The sequence below is a fragment of the Chroicocephalus ridibundus genome, chromosome 1, assembly GCF_963924245.1.
Source record: "Chroicocephalus ridibundus chromosome 1, bChrRid1.1, whole genome shotgun sequence".
NCBI classification, from domain to species: domain Eukaryota; kingdom Metazoa; phylum Chordata; class Aves; order Charadriiformes; family Laridae; genus Chroicocephalus; species Chroicocephalus ridibundus.
Genome location: NC_086284.1, coordinates 189,039,298 through 189,055,493, shown reverse-complemented (window position 1 = coordinate 189,055,493; position 16,196 = coordinate 189,039,298). Strand labels below are relative to the sequence as shown.

General features: G+C 37.8%; 2 protein-coding genes across 23 annotated transcripts in view; both read left to right on the top strand.

The window, feature by feature from the left end:
- The window catches only part of NRCAM (neuronal cell adhesion molecule), a 158,791-nt gene extending 144,153 nt beyond the window's left edge, over nt 1-14,638 (top strand). For 19 of the 22 annotated variants that reach the window (XM_063323155.1, XM_063323142.1, XM_063323154.1 and 16 more), the window contains 2 exons: nt 1,788-1,866; nt 11,439-14,638. In XM_063323155.1, the coding sequence (XP_063179225.1) occupies nt 1,788-1,866; nt 11,439-11,676 (317 nt within the window). In that variant the 3' untranslated portion in view covers nt 11,677-14,638. Of the gene's footprint in view, nt 1-1,787; nt 1,867-10,791; nt 10,850-11,438 lie in introns of all 22 variants that reach the window. The other 3 variants (XM_063323152.1, XM_063323163.1, XM_063323162.1) reach the window with 1 other exon arrangement.
- LOC134510183 (uncharacterized) lies at nt 2,848-8,158 on the top strand. The gene has a single exon (XM_063323169.1). The coding sequence runs from the start codon at nt 3,679-3,681 to the stop codon at nt 5,512-5,514; it is 1,836 nt and encodes a 611-aa protein (XP_063179239.1). The 5' UTR covers nt 2,848-3,678; the 3' UTR covers nt 5,515-8,158.
- Nucleotides 14,639-16,196: the final 1,558 nt, after the last annotated feature.

The window sequence follows — 16,196 nt, the reverse complement described above, 5'->3', positions numbered from 1 at the left end:
GCTCAATTTAATGGTTTCATTCTTTTATGGACAGAGCAAAGATTTGTAGTGACAGCAAAAATTAATTAAAAGAAGCTTCTATCCCAACTGCCTATGCCCATGGAGAAAAGACAGATGATCAGGGAATACAGTGTTACGTACAAGTTGAATGACAAGCTGAGACATCAGCTTAGATTTTTTCCTAATGTTTGGAATATTTTTAAAGAGAAAATGAGATTACAGAGGATATAGAAAAGTGACTCTTAGTGGAGAAAAGAGAAGGAAAATTAGGAGGATGAAACAAGTAAAGTGATGAAGCTGAAAAGACTACGGAGGACTTGGAGTGAGCCACCATCTAGAAGAGGAAAAGCATAGAAGGCAGTTTGATGCTAAGATTGTCATTACTTTGTGGAGATCCCTCCTATGCCCTTTTTTTCTCTGCTTCTGCAGAATTACTAGATGTAAGGTATTAATTTATTTATGCACACACATATGTAAAGGTAGACCTTGACTGTATGCAAGATTTTCAGACTCAGTACGTACTCTTGTTTATAGCAGCGACTGTAGAGCTAATTGTATTTCTTGTGTCATCACAAATGTACTGTTCCACAGATAGTGGCAAATGCAAAGCACAAAGTTATTAACTCTTTTTCCTCGTAATTTTAGCATGTCATCTTGAGATTGCCTGTGGTTTGAAAAAAGTAACAAATTTTTTCAGTATGAAGTTATAGCAGACAGATACATTTCAAGGTGTTATGCATTGTTGTAATTATAAACTTAGAAAATGCAGTCAGGAATGATTCATATCATTTTAAATAACAGCATATAAACTAATGATTTACAAATTAAATGTGGAAATTACCAGAGTAAAAGATAAGAGATTGAATATTATATTATATAATTGTATTTGCTAAACAAGGGAAAGATTTGAGTAGTAGCGAGAAAAACAGAAATGAAAAGGCAAAGGGAAGAACTGTAAAGATAATTCTTGAAGTCAGTATATTATTTTACTCTGTCAACGATCTTAAAGTAATATATGTCTTCTATAAACATCTGTCTTCTTAAGTATTAGTGGATTTCTGTGTCAAAGGACAAAGTGCTATTATTTTTATAGGGAAAAGTTACATGCATGGATTTATTCCTACCGGTGAATGATGACTAGACCTATAACAAGGATGTGCAAGAGCTACAATTGTGTTAAATTTAGGTTCCAGTGTAGGTGGTTTTTCTTTGCTTTTGATCATGGTATAGAACAGAAGAAAGTAACAGACCATGCCTATTTTTTCCAATATTAAGAATTCTTAAAATACTATTTGAAATTCTCCGGAGTCTTAGTGCATGAAAAGAAAGCACAAAGTGTACAAAATGACAGTGAACACAAGTGAATCTGATTCAGTTTTATCAATCAGTAGGAGAGGGATATCAAGAGGGAATATGGAGCATGTATAAGTAAAACTAAATTATTCAGATTTCAATAAATAATAGCTCTATTAATAACATAAGTAAAGAAAGTATTTTGTAAGATTTTTAACAAAACTTTCTCCTTAGTGCTAGAAATGAAAGGAAGAAAAGTTTTACTAACGCAGAATGACATACAGTATTTTGCACTTGAATGAAAATAAAATTCTATAACTAATTAATAGAATTTTCCTTCAGAAGCAAAAATGTAACAGCCTGAGGCTCCAGTTAAAAAAATTATTTTTATTCAAACCACATTCCTGCCAAACGTGATCAGTTTGAGAAATTAAGGTCTTAAGGTTTCTTGTCTTGCAGTTTCATGATAAAAATTACTATTTCAAATATTTTAGTGAAGGAAAAGGAGGACGCACATGCTGATCCAGAAATACAACCTATGAAGGAAGATGATGGAACATTTGGTGAATACAGGTGAGCAACTGATGTGGTTTGTCATGTTCGCTGTTCATATCACACATGTAATGTATATAATATCACACTTATTAATTCAAAACTAACTTTTTTCCATGTTGACAAAGATTCTGTATCCAGTGTTGTATAGAACTATAGATAGCATTTCAACTGCGCCATTAGAAAAAAAATTAAACACCCAAGCTTAGAATAAGCCATTCACTAATGCAAGGTGAAATCCAGATTCAAACACAGTTGTCTCAAAGTGAGGAATCTGCATTTACAAACCTGTCTTTCAGGTAGATAAAATACCAGATACAGTGTCCTTTCAGTTAAGGAACATTTAGCATTTTGGTTTTTGAAAAAAAACTGAAACCTGATAAAGGCAATCTTGTGTTACATCGACTGGAAAATAACTGCATTTAAAATGGCTGCCAGTACTAACACCTAATCCAATAACAAGGAAGTCATGTTATACACAGAGGGGAAGGAATGTCCTACAAGAAAAAACAAATCTCCCTTTCATGTATTTCAGTACGAGATACATAACAAGCAGCTTCAAAGCATGCAGCGTAGCTCTTACTCCTGACTCTTTTCCTTTATTGTAAATGACTTGCTGAATCTCCTGGCATCATAAAAAGCATGCCATGGCAAGTCTGTTCCTATAACAGTTATGAGCATAGCATAGTAAATAAGCAACATTTAATCTGTTTGGTTTTGATTAGTACAGGAAATAATGTTATTATTTTCTAAATATGCCAAAACCATTATATTTTACATAGGTTTTGTAACAGACTTTATAGTGTGTTCCTGTGTCAAAAGCATTGTAAAAGCCCTTTATTGTTTTGAAGATGTGACATTTACAGATGTACGTAGCAAAATCAGTTTTTGCAAGAAGGATCTACTTTGTTGCCATAGCTTCTTCGTATAAGGGAAATGTGCATCTTGATCTGACTGGAATAGATTTACAGTTCTGAATACCAAAGAGCAGCTTCTTTTTATTCTTTCTTGATTTTAAAATCAAGGAAAGGATTTTTAAAAGGTTAATGAGTTCAGAATAGTACTTTATTACAGTATTAAGTGCCTATGGATTAATTAAATCCAGCTGATAGAAAGGGAAGTGTGAAGCAGTGTTTGGAAGCAGAGGTAAATAAGTACTGTCTAAGTTTTCCAAGCAGTCCAGTTTGCATTCTCCTTTACTGCTCCTCTGTTTTTCAGTACTTGGAACTCTCAGCAGCAGAAACTGACCTTCATACAGAATTGTACAAATGATATGACCTCGATACATGTTTTCTCAGGCCTAGAATAAGACTATTCAAGTCTGCTTTCATGTGTGATCTGTAGGAAGATTTGAATTTATGTCTCCATATTGAAGCGGCTTGAGTTATTCTATGGAATCATCTAGTGCTTTATTAAATTATTTTAGAATGCATTTATCCACCTCATGTCTGGTGAATATGGACAGATGCATGTCAAGCTTTCAGACTTGTTCACATGAAAGAGCTCATCCTATTTACCATGGAAAAACTCCTTTCTAAAATGTATTTCTGTGTAATTAGTCAATATTGGGCTTTCCTCTTTTTTCCTTAGAGACAGGGCAGCAGCAGCAACCAGTCAGATTACAGAAGATATCTTGGCACCCTCTCTGCAGCCCAGCATCACTGCAGTCACTCAGTTCCCAGTTTGTCTGCCTCACATGGCACTGGTCATGATGCAGTGCTTCTTTGAGGAAAAAGGGTATAGGGTTTCCTTTGGAAAAAAAAAAAAAAAAAAGTAATTTTTGAAAGGTCTAGGAATTCGAGTATTTTGAACTTTTTTCATCACTTCAGGTCCATGTCTGCTTGGACAGGAAAGAAAATGGACAAGGAAAAGAAAAGAAAAGGTAGCTGTGCCAATTCTCCTGAAGCAGACCCTGTCTTTCCCAAGGCAAAGTCTGTGAGATCTGACAGATCCAACTTCTTCAGAAGGTCAGGGGATCAATACTCCAGCACCAGATCAGAGACCTCCTACACCAGGAGGAGGGCTAGGGAGTCGTCAGAGCTTACAAGGGTTAGTTCTGTCTCTGCTTCCCTCTGCCGAGAGGAGAAGAGATCAGACGAATGGAAGTACAGGCATGGCTCTAGACATCATGCTTCTGAGCAACAGATAATGGGGTCGGAGGAGGGCTCAGATTCTCAGGCAGGACAGCCATCCCCTTTCCAGCAACCCCTCAGCTCCAGCTCAATTCATGGCTCACTGGCAAGGCAGCATTCTTCTCTCCAGCACTGGTTCAGCCAGACCCCAGACTACAGCTCAGATTCAGAAGACACTCAGAGTTCCTACCACAGGAAGGTAAGACCTTCTACTACTACTCACTTCTCTGAATCTGAAAAGAATTCATTAATGAAATCTGTAATTTTGCCTGAGCTAGCTACTGTCTTAAAAGATGCTTTGACAGCAGCCAGACAAAGTATAACTTCTGTGGCACAGGCTAGGGCCCATTCAGTAAAGCATCCCAGGGTACCAATTACAGAAGTTCCAGTGGTTCCTCTAGAAGCAACTGGGAGCAGTTCCCAAAATTTTGAGTCTGACCACATGGACAGTTTAAAAGATCAGACTCCTGGGAAGGAGAAATCTGAGACTGACAAGACCTTGGAGGTTGAGTCATCCCCTGAAGATGGGGAGGTGTCATCTGAGTCCCCTACAGAAGACCAAGAAGGACCAGATCTTCTGCGTAAGTTTGACATGGAGAATCAGAAGTATCTGTTCAAGCACATAAAGAGAGTGTTGATGCTAAAGTCTTCAAAATCTGAATGTGCTTCAGAAGAACTGCCTATCCCTTCTGAAGAAGGCAAGGTAGATAATGCACTTCCTATCCATTCCGCAGTGGAAGATCTTGTCTGTAGGATTTGGGGTAATCCTGAGGCAAAGCATGAAGCCCCGGCAGTCCTACACAAGCTCTATCCTCTTCCAGTGGATAAAGCTGCTTTGTGGGGGACCTTGCCTCAGGTAGACAGGGCATTGGTTAGTGGTGATTCTGTACTCTCAGTGCCTGCTAATATGGATGCTCTCCCTAAAGATCCTACTGATAGAAAGGTTGAGGAAGCAATCAAAAGATCTTTCAAGCTAGTTGCAGCCCAGCTTGGAGTATCTATCTACTGCACTTATGCTTCTAGAGCATTAGTAATATGGTTGCAGGAGGAGCGAGCCAGATTCAGAAAGCAATGGGTCCCATCTGGTGCCATGCAGAGGAAACGGAGGCTGTGTAAAATTGCAGCTAATTTTATCCATGATGCAGCTGAGGATTCTCTGAGGCTCACTGTTAAAAACATGGCATGCCTCACTGTAGCCTGGAGAGCTATATGGCTACGTCCTTGGACCTCATCACTAGATCTAACATGTAAACTGCTGTCTTTACCATACACAGGCGGCAAGCTATTTGGTGAATCTTTGGTTCAGATCATGAAGGATTTCTCAGAACACAAACACTCCTTACGTCAGCTGAAAAAAAAGAGCTCTGTTGGAAGCTCTTCATTTTCTTATCCTCACAAGTGCCTCAGCTCCTTCCGTTCTCCTCCAAAGTTTAAAGGAGGGAAGGGAAAGTATAAGGTCTCACAATCGTTTCATGCCAAGTACGAAAGGACATCTCACTTTCAGAGAGAGACCAGACCATCAAGAGGAACTTTCTAAGAACGCAGACTTGCTTCCTCCTTTCTCAGGAACTGGGAAGAGTGAAAGCCTTGGACATTTATACTGAATAGACTTCAATATTTCTGGACAAGTAAGCCCAATGCTTAGAAAATCAGTTGTTTAAAAATAAGATTTAAATTATTAAATTACTTTAATCTTAATGACTAATTAAAATCTTCTAGAGAAGTTACAGCTCTCGGTTTTAGGGGAGTTTTTTGTCACATTCAATTTCTAGGCTTCCCAGTATTCTTGGGATGGCTTGTACTTGTTTGAAGTTTTGCACTCTTCAACTTCCTCTAAGAGCATACTTTCTGCAGAACCTGGCAACATTACATTTTCCTGCCATATCTATCTAACGAAGGAAGTATATGCCTTAGGAAGCACAGGGGTTGCAGGAACCACAGAATGACCACCGGGTACGCTATGTTCCTGTGACCAGAGGCATACCTGCACCTTTACGTAATAAGAGAAAACTGCCTCTGGAGCAAACCAATCGTGCTACAATCACAGTGGTTTCCTCAGTCATAGAAGACTGGGACAGTAAATTGTGGACAGTCAATGCTTACATCAAGAAACTACAAGAAATAACAAGAAGTACCACAAATTTATGTTTATTTAAATTCAAAGTAAAGACTATCTAGAGCTCCTGTTCAAGTCAGTGTAGGGGTATGAATCAGCCTAAATTTCCATCCTGGGCCCTAAATCAAGGGAAATGAAGAAGTTATGGCATCTACAGACCTGTGGGTTCATGGGTTTCTTAGTTAATTTCACAAGAAGTAGGAAAGTGGAGCATCTCATTGCAGTCTGCAAAATGTTCTTAGGAAGATCAAACAAGACAAAGCAACTACAGTAGTAGGACTGCTAGTGTGGTAACGCAGGATGTTTGCACGTTTTGTTGAATTGTTTTACCTCTTTTCTTCAACATTTTGACACACACAATATTTTTCCTAGAAATTTTTGGATATGCTATGAGAGACTTTCCGGAATTGGTTGGTGAAGAGTTCTGAGATTGCTAGATAATAGGTTACTTTTCCTTCTTGTTCTGGGTTGATTAACAATGAGAATATAGTTTGTAACTACAGTATTTTTTTTTTTTTCTTTCGTAGTTACTCAAGTTTTCTGGCAGCTTAGGGTGTTTACAGGGGGACCTAGCAATGATTTGTGCCTCAGCACCATAATTCTAAGCTTGGTCGCTTCTAGTGCAAGAAATGATGTCAATGGACTGCCTGCAGAATTCTTGTCTCTGAATAGTCCAATTGGATTTGGCAGTCATCTTATCATGTCCTCATTTACACACATGTGCGTTCTTTGGTGGTTCTTATTTTTATTCTTGAACATCTGTGTCACTGCTTTTTAAATCAGTGCTTTGATTTCCCTTTGTATAATTTTCCACCAGCAATAGCAAAGGTGGAAAGTTGGTTGAATTTCTGTCAAGCGGATTTTTCTTTAAAATTTTCACAAGGAGGAAGTCAGGTTCTCTGACTAACAACAGTTTTTTCAACCCATTGCCATTTAAAGCCAGAGCTTAATCTCCCTGTTTTTCTGCTTCTGCCAGGATCGAAGGTTGAGTGTTACAGAGATGCTAAAGAAAAACCACTCAGAAAACTAATACACATGTGCTTACGTCTTAGCCAGATTAGGAGTAGTAAAATGTTTTGAAGCCTGGTTTGATACAGGTGCATAAGTGCATAGGGAAAGCAGTTTTCATCTGCACAGTCCTATAAATTTAGGAACATGAGCAGAAACCTGTTAGGAATTGGGACGGAGGTTCTCCTGGAGCGTGCAGGGAGCCATAACGTAAGGTATTTCTGTGGCTTATACTTAAACGTTTCTGGGCTGTTGACCTGAGGGCACAGAAAAAGGAATTTACTGACAACATCTTCTGCATCCTCATTCTGCATCCAGTAGCCCAGAATGCTTTACCCATTTGTTTGTTTTGTGTTGCCTTTCCTCTGACAGTTGTGTTATAAGGAAAAGTAGTATATTGCTAACCATATATTGAGTCTTTTTGCATGTCCATGAATGTGGCAAAGTTTAGTGGGAACTAGTTGCCTGCTGGACTGCAGAGGCATCGTAAAACTGTCTTCCCCATTCTGACTGGTTGCTGCATGTACCCATATCTAAGGAAGAAAAATTGAAAAGTTGAAAGAAGAAAGGAGATTTCAAGGTACATATTTTTTTCAATAACTGATGAGCTTATGAAATGGAAGTGATTCTTTTAAAAAATAAGTTCGTACTTTGCACTTACATGTTTCTGTCACCTGCGTACTTCTTCATATCTTTTAATCATTAAATGCAACTTTGCTATGTTTTTCATTAAACTAAGAAGAAAAAGAAACATGTATTCATATATTAGCAATTGTTTATGAAAAATATTTAAATCATGCTTTTAGAGTATGCTTTAATATTTAAACACTGTTCTTACTGAAAGGGCAAGAAATGTGTGTGATACATATCAGTACTTATCAAAATGACTGGTACGTATCAGTCTTCACTGAGCAGCTTTCATCCCTAAAAAACTAGTAGTATGGAATTTATTTGTGAGACAATAAATAGTAAAAGTATCCCTAGAGTTAACTTTCATGGCTGTCTGATCTAAATATAAAATTCATACCCGTTCTCACCTCTTGTTTTGTTCCCTCCCAGTACTTAGTGTCTTACTATTAACTGTATGCATTGCATACGTGGCACATTTCAAAAACTTCTTCAGTTTTCCACTGTAATTTTAGTGAACCTAGTTTGTACTTTATTTTTCATTTCAAGGTATTACAGTAGGTTTAGTACAAAAGACACCAAGCAAAATCACAAACAAAAACTAAAATAAATTATGATCTATCCTGGTTGCATTTCTGTATAGTTTTGTGAACGACTGTAAGCAGGATTAGCAAATCTTTCAGATACTCTATCAAAATTTATGGTTTTTAACATGTTTTTACAATATAGTAGTGTATATTCTACAGCCTAAAATGTTCTGTAGCTCTGTGGGCATGCATATTCATAATGCAATTCAGTGGCATTTGCTTCTTGGCGGCAAACAGAAAATACATTCATTTCCTCAGAGCACCAGGGTCCCTTCTCTGTTTTGCAGCCCCAGGGTTACAAAAGTGCTGTCCAAAACAGTGATGTCTTCACTTTTTTGCTCTCTCTCCTGCTTGTTTTGGTTTTTATTCCTCAGTTTCTTTCCCTTCCACTCAAAACATTGTATTCATCTTATACAAGAGTCACAATCCAGTTTGATAAGGAATAAATGATACTACGGGATATTTTTCCTTTTCCTGAACAAGGAGTGGAAGGCACCCTGGGTAATCCCACATCTTTTTCTGCTGCCAGAGTCTTGGCAGAACTTCTTTCTGGACTTGTATAATGGAAAAAAGGAGAGAATCCCCAGATTCAGGGTCAATTTTTGCATCTGGTGTAACTGTTCCCTTACACCAGTGCCCACCTCTGTGCAAGTACACTCCTAGGTACATCTGCAGTTTTGTTTGGTTTTAGTTATACAGAGAGTAGAATCTGCATCCTTACTAAAATATAGAGAAATCACAGACACAGTGCAACCAATTGTGTATTTCTTCATTGTTTGGCTTATAAACAAACTTTTGTTTTCAAAAATACAAACTTGAAAACCCTAAGAGCAGAACTTCCCGCACCTAGATTTATCTACATTACAAATGAAAATAGAGCTTTATATTGGATTAAACACAAAAATGTGGATATTTTTAATACAGTGATGGTGTGTTATTTATTTACTGTATATTCCAGCCTAGTGAATTACACCGGATAGGGTCACACTCCAGAATATTTGCGCAGAGTTGCTTGACCAGTTGGAATATGGTACAAAGGCAACTTTCATTTCTTTTCATTCCTACATATTAGTGTAAGTAATTATGAAGCTACTCGTCTAAAATTAAACAGCAAACCGTATGTGCAGCGTTCTTTACTAAATGCTATTACCCATAAATCAGTAAACACTGCAGGTCATTCTTCTCTGGGAGGAGGACCTGGTCCTGCTTCAGAGGGTCTGGTCTTCATTTGGTTTGTGTGGCCTGTGCCAGTGACTCTGATGCCTTCTGATGAGGGCGATGGAGAAACTGCATGTGATTTTTAAATACTCGATTCTGTCTTCAACCCTTTTAAATATAGGGTCCTTCCCGAATGAACTCCTTCCAGTAATGTCTCTGTAATCTGCTTGTGTTTGCAGTGTTACAAACATTTGCTTTTTGCTGCTTATGCTTGACATTTTGGAGTAGCATTCTTTTAAATGCTACTGCCCTGTATGTTTAAAGTATCCGTAAGCAAAGAAGATCAATGAAATGATATTTATCCTCATGTCATGTACACAGCAATAATTAAGAACAAAGTCAAGACTGATACAGTCATGTTTAGAGTTTTTGCCTTTGTGTATTTTAAACGTTAAGGTTTTCTTATATGTTAATTAGATAGATATTCTTACCGCTTCTTTCTTGTGTATGCACGGAAGAATAAAATTTCTGGTATGCTTTTTCTGTAATTATTAGAGGTGTACTTTTAGAATGTGATAACTTGGAGTCTTCCAAAAAAGGTGATGAGATAAGGAGAAGCAGCTTGATGAAAAACTGGCGTAATGTTTTCTAGCAATAGTGAAATATTTCTCAACAGGGCATTTGTTAGCTAACAATATAATCTGTGTGGCCTTGTATGTGCTATATATATATATGGTTTCTTTGGATGTTAAAAGATATTCATTAGAAAAAAAAATAGAAAATATAATTATTGGAAGAACTAAGGTATTTGTTTTTAGGAAATACACAGTTAAAATAATTTTCTGAATATATAATCAGTTTTTAATTGGAAATGCTTTAGAGCTGCTGCTGAAATCTTCATCTTGAAACTGAAGTGCAGTGTAAAGGATTCTGAAAAGAACCCAACTACATGTATTTCATGAACTACCAGCTTACCACAGCTGCAGGTTTATTTGGGGATGCTGATGGTGCTGCAGCTTTTCCACTGACAAGGGAAACACCACAATACTCTGCTGGAGGGATCTCTCCTCCCTGCCTCTTTCCTTTCCTTTTTCTGTTGTCCTCCAACTCACCATCATCATCTTAACAGTTATGGATTAGGATAAGGTGATAAGTAATGAAAAAAACTAATCATGGTCTTAACTGCTCAACTGTAGCTACCTTAAGATTAATTGTTGCTTTACCTGTATACAGTAAATGTTTTAGCGATTTTAAGAGCAAATTATTATTGATAAAATACTGATCACTATCAGGATATGGACTTTGCTTTTCTTCTTAGGCTATTTTCATTTGTTTCTTCTGCACCCTTTTAATGGAATATGTAGGTCTCTTGAAAGGTAAGGTTGAAAATTGCAAGTCTGGCCTGCATTATGTAACAAATTATTTGAAATGCAGTACTTTTATTTTCTTTATACTAGTAAAGAAAATCAGTATATTTCATTTAACCAGATTCATTCTTCATTCATGTTCAAGGAGTCAAAGAAATTAAGAAGTTTAACAGACTAACTTCACAGCACATCATAAGCTTGTTACTTTGGAGAACAAATAAATTATTTTTTTTTATAACTTTACAACCCACTTTTTAATGCTTGCAGTTGCATCTAAATTGCTTCCAAGCGAAGGGCACAAGTCTTATCATTGAAAAGTCATGCACGATGGGGGGAAAAAAAGAAAAAAAGAAAAAAAAAAAAAAGAAAGCACAACCCCCTCTCCCTCCACGGAAGACATTCTCTGTTTAAACCATTCCTATACCATGTATTCATGTCAACTGCATCATATTGATCTGTCCCTACAATGTGATGTGGGTTTACTAAAGGATTATAGGGCTGCACACATGCTTTTTGTAAACTCTGCATGCATGGCTGATTTTGTCTTCATATATAATACATCAGTTAATTGCGTTTGTTTGTTTGTTTGTGTCTCCAGTGATGCAGAGGACCATAAACCTCTAAAAAAAGGAAGCCGGACGCCTTCAGACAGAACTGTGAAAAAAGAAGACAGTGACGATAGTTTAGTTGACTATGGAGAAGGTGTAAATGGTCAGTTCAATGAGGATGGCTCCTTTATTGGACAATATAGTGGTAAAAAAGAGAAAGAACCTGCCGAAGGAAATGAAAGCTCTGAGGCTCCTTCTCCTGTAAATGCCATGAATTCATTTGTGTAACCACAGAACTCGATCCCCTTGTATCTTCAGTTTGTTTAAAGCACTTGTACATCCTCCTTCTCATACTATGAACATGCAGGTAACGGAGCTCCTCACCGCAAGATGTTTATGCTATGAGAACATGCAGGTCAATACAGTTATACAGCATAACGACACGTTAAGTGGTATGTTAGTATGAGTCAAAATACAAATCCAAATCTTGTTCAAAACTTGGGTATTTTTACTTTTTTAGAAGGAACTGACACAAACAATAACATCGACTTATAATTTTGTTTCCTGTTGAAAATACGGTATGATGCATGGAAAAAAAAAAAAGCTACACAATTCACAGATAATCTCGTGTACACTATAAAAACATGGTTTGACAATTTGTTATGCAGTCCTCAGCTGAATCCCTGGATATGAATTCCGTTTTCATTGTCGGAGTGTTATAGTAGTATTATATAGAACTTCAATGTCTTTGTGGACATTGTTGTGAAATTGGTGACTTAATGTCTAGCTATCATATGTCTTTTTGCAAGACAGTTAGGAACAGTATGTACAGTATATAATTGCTAAATGATTTAAGTATGACACTTGCATTTGCTGATGCTTAATGAGACCCTATTATCTGCTCTTTGCTCCTATTACTTTATAGCCTTTTTAATCTATCAAGTATTACAGCAGTACAGTGTTCTATTTTTACATCAAAACACATTGGATTGATTTTAGGGCATAAAGGATACGCATTGCAATGCATTTTGGAATTTGTACAGTCACTGAAAGAAAAACTTTAAAATAAGAGAAAATATTCCAGAAAACACAGGGCAAAATACATTCAGTGCCTTTATACAATATGCATTCCATAATGCGCTGTACTACTCAATCAGTCGGTGCAGTAAACTGTGATTAGCGGACTACTGTCATTGCCAAATAAAATGCAAATGTGAAGGGAAAAAACGTGTTATGAAACTGTTGTGCTAAAAATGGAAGGTTTTAAATATTTTAAATTACGCAAAGAAGAGTATGATTTTTCTTTTTCCTTTAAAAATAAAATAAATGCTTTCTAGACAGTTAGAGCACAACATGTTTTGATGGCCTTAGAAGATTTAAAAAAACAAAAACAAAACACAACCAGAATTAAATTATTGACTAACACAGCAAGGTCTAAGCTCTTGTAAAATAAATTGTTAAAAAACCAAACCAGCCGACTACACCAGCGAGAGTGCATTTCCCTCTGTGTCCCGGCCTGATCGGTGTGGCAGCTTCGTAATTATCTACGCCCTGAAGCAGTGGGGGGGTTACCGCTCGGAACCACAGAATTCGATCTGACAAGTGCTAATACGGTTTAGTGGTAAAGGATTACCATTATCGGTTACGAAATTATTTTCTCGCATACTATATCAATCAAATGTTTACCTCCAAATATAAATTTTTATAACAACCTATGGTTGAAGGAATGCTCAGTTTCATTTGCCAATAAATTGGTTTTTCATAACTTGCATCAAGTTTAATTTTAAGTAAGCTTTTTATATGTAGATATTTTGTTGAATTTGTAAATACACTTAAAGCGTAGCTGCTATATGCTTCTAGGTGTTACAGACAAATAAAACAAGAAAGCTTATGTTGTACTGTGTAAGAAGTACTATAGCCAATGGTATGCATGGTATCTTAAAGCATCTACTTAATATTTTTTTTCTTTTGTTTTTTTTTTTTTTTTTTTTTGCTGTGAAGACGAAGTAGTGAACTGTTCTGCTTATTTACTGCAGATTCCTCATGGAACCATTCAGAGCTTTTGCCAGTGCGTTGCATTAGACCGTAGTACAGCTCGCAGCTTTCATGTATATATTGTAGGTAAAGCACAACGGAAGCAATCACAGATGTAAGCTAGCTGTAATAAGCTTCTTCCGCACCTTTGAGCTTTCCATTGATAGGTTTTCTTAACGGGAACGGAAATAAGACAGGAATTCTACGAAACATTGACTACAAAGCACAAAGAGAACTTTTCTTAATAAGATTTGCCAATGGTTTTGGTAAAAGAGAAATATGATTTTACTCTTATTTAATTGTAGATGCTGAATTATCTGTGCATGTGGGGGTAAACATACAGGCTCACTTCTGTAATAGTGCAACAGATTTTGTATTAAAAATAAATGTGGTTTTAAAATTTCACTGTTTGTTCTGTTTACACTAGCACTAAAAATCACATCTGATTCACCGCGTAACTGAGAGTTCAAAGTGGGAAAAAAGCGTGAAACAACTCTGGCAGAGGTTCCCATGGTGTTACGGGACTTCATGTACTGCAACCAAATTGTTTAGGGGAAGTTGCATATCTTTATGTGCTACCATTTGAAAAAAATGTGAATTTGACTATTTCCTGTTGAAATCTGCTATTTACATGTTACTTCCGTGGATGCTTTATTTAGTCATACTTCTGCAAGGAAAAAAAAAATGAAAGTGTCGTGTTCCATACCTGCAAGAGTGAGTAAGAGGAAATAAGAATGTTTATTCAAAATTAAGAGCCCTCAGGTAGGATCCCAGATCAGGATTTTGTGTCCTATATAAATTATCTGACATACATACAAAATTCTGGGCCCTTGTTTTAAACGCTACATGAAGTGAGGGAATTTTAAATAACATCGTTTACAGTACGCAAAATCCATTGCAATGCTCTTTTCATATCTTGTCTATTCTGTGTGTGAATGGGAACAGACTGGGCAGGAGGGCAGCTGCTCCGCAGAGAAGACTGCAGGAGAGCCGCGGATCCCAAGAGATACACATGCTTCGGGAGATACATCAGGAAGCTGGTGTTTGGCCTTGATGCTCGGAAGAGAGATTTTATCACCGAGTCAGAAGCCATTCTGTCAGCCCTCCGAGCCGCCTATGCATAGTTGGAAACCCCTGGCTATTCCGGCTTCTGACATCTGCACAGTCTCAGTTCTGGCACCTTCAGATACTGGGCTGCCTTTTTTTTTCTGTACAGGTATCTGTTGATTTTTCCAGCAATATGCGTTGACTGGGAGATATGAAATACAGCTGTTTTCTGTTTTGATTAAAGAATAATTCCGGGAAAGAGGGGTCCGAGTTCCCTAGGCTTTGTTGGGACAAAAGATTGCATACGATAACCATTTTTGGAGACACACGTACGTTCGTTGTGCATGTTCCCCAAAGTGTACTCATACGTATAGTTGCTACATTTTCCTTTTAGTGATATACCTTTGCTTTTGGTTTTATTCTCACTGGAGTGATTGTATAAATCCGGAGGGAATTAAAGAAGATACCCCAACAGTAATTTTTCTTGTAATCTTCTATTCTTGCATTGTTCCCAGGAAAATACAGTTTCCTTGTGGCTCCATGTAGCAGAGGCAAAGTGGCAGAAGATTTGGGAACCAAATTCTCTTCATATGGCCCGTTTTAAGACAGAACCTATAGAAATAATACATGAAGAAGCAGACAGTGAGGAAGTGTTTTCTTCTCTGAAAGAAGAATTAGGGAGAAAAGCAGGAAGAGGGTGACATTTCAGTAATTCCTGAAAACTAATTGTCCTTTGTTGTGTTTCTGTCCCCCTCCCTCACTCAGTCTTCCCCCTCCTACTACCTTAGGAAAGACCATTTGAGAGAGCGGGCAGAAGCGGCGACTGGTGTCACGAGAAGACGGAAATAACTGAATGTGCTACTTGTTGAAATCTGCCCCCAGATGATGCCCCCTGGGGTGCAAATAAGTCCAAGGGGCCACCATTTTTAAATTCTGGAGGGATCTCTTGCTGCTCTTTGTACACATGAAGTGAAAACGTTAGACCAAACTGTCAGGATAAATCCGTGTCAGCGGGACTTTGACAGACAGTAGACGTGATCCATCGTGACGGTGAGCAAGGAGGGACATTGCGATCCTTGTGATCTCACGACTTTTGGCGATAAAAATACAGGCAAAAATCCTTCCTGTACTCGCGTGTAGGTGAGCAGATAACAAATTCAGATCATTTTTAATGACTGAAAGATGGATCTTTCAGTTGGGGTTGGAGAAGTTTGCCCAACTGTGAATTTGGCAGCACTGGCTTTGTCCCCCCGGGAAAGTCCCGCGGGGTAAAATTGAAGCCAGCTTGTGAGTAATGGGTTTGCATATGTCACAGGTTGGAGAGTCGGGCAGGGCAGGAGATGGCTCCTGTCACTGGGACCCGGCCAGCCTTTCGTCCTGCTTTCCCTTACCCTGAGGCGCTCGGCTAAAATAAAGAAGTTTAGAAGACAGCATGGCTCCCCTGTCAGCTGAAAAAAAAACAACCATGGCATCATGTCAAAATCTAAGCCACGGCTGTAAACTGGATTTAATTCTACCTGGCTTTCTATTGTGTTTTGGATAGAAGTGAAGAGGAGGAAAAATGCCCCAGTCCCCAGCCTGCCATGGTGTACAAACTTGCGTGTCCAGGAAATGGGGGAAGTTTAGACAGTCTAATTCTGATGCCTAACTTCTTAAAAATTGCTAGGTCTCCTGTTGCATTAAGGAATGAACTACATTTACCTCTGATAATAAACTAGACTTGATAC

Excerpts from the sequence above, each read along its gene's own strand:
- LOC134510183 (XM_063323169.1), top strand. The coding sequence starts at position 3,679 with ATGTCTGCTTGGACAGGAAAGAAAATGGACAAGGAAAAGAAAAGAAAA.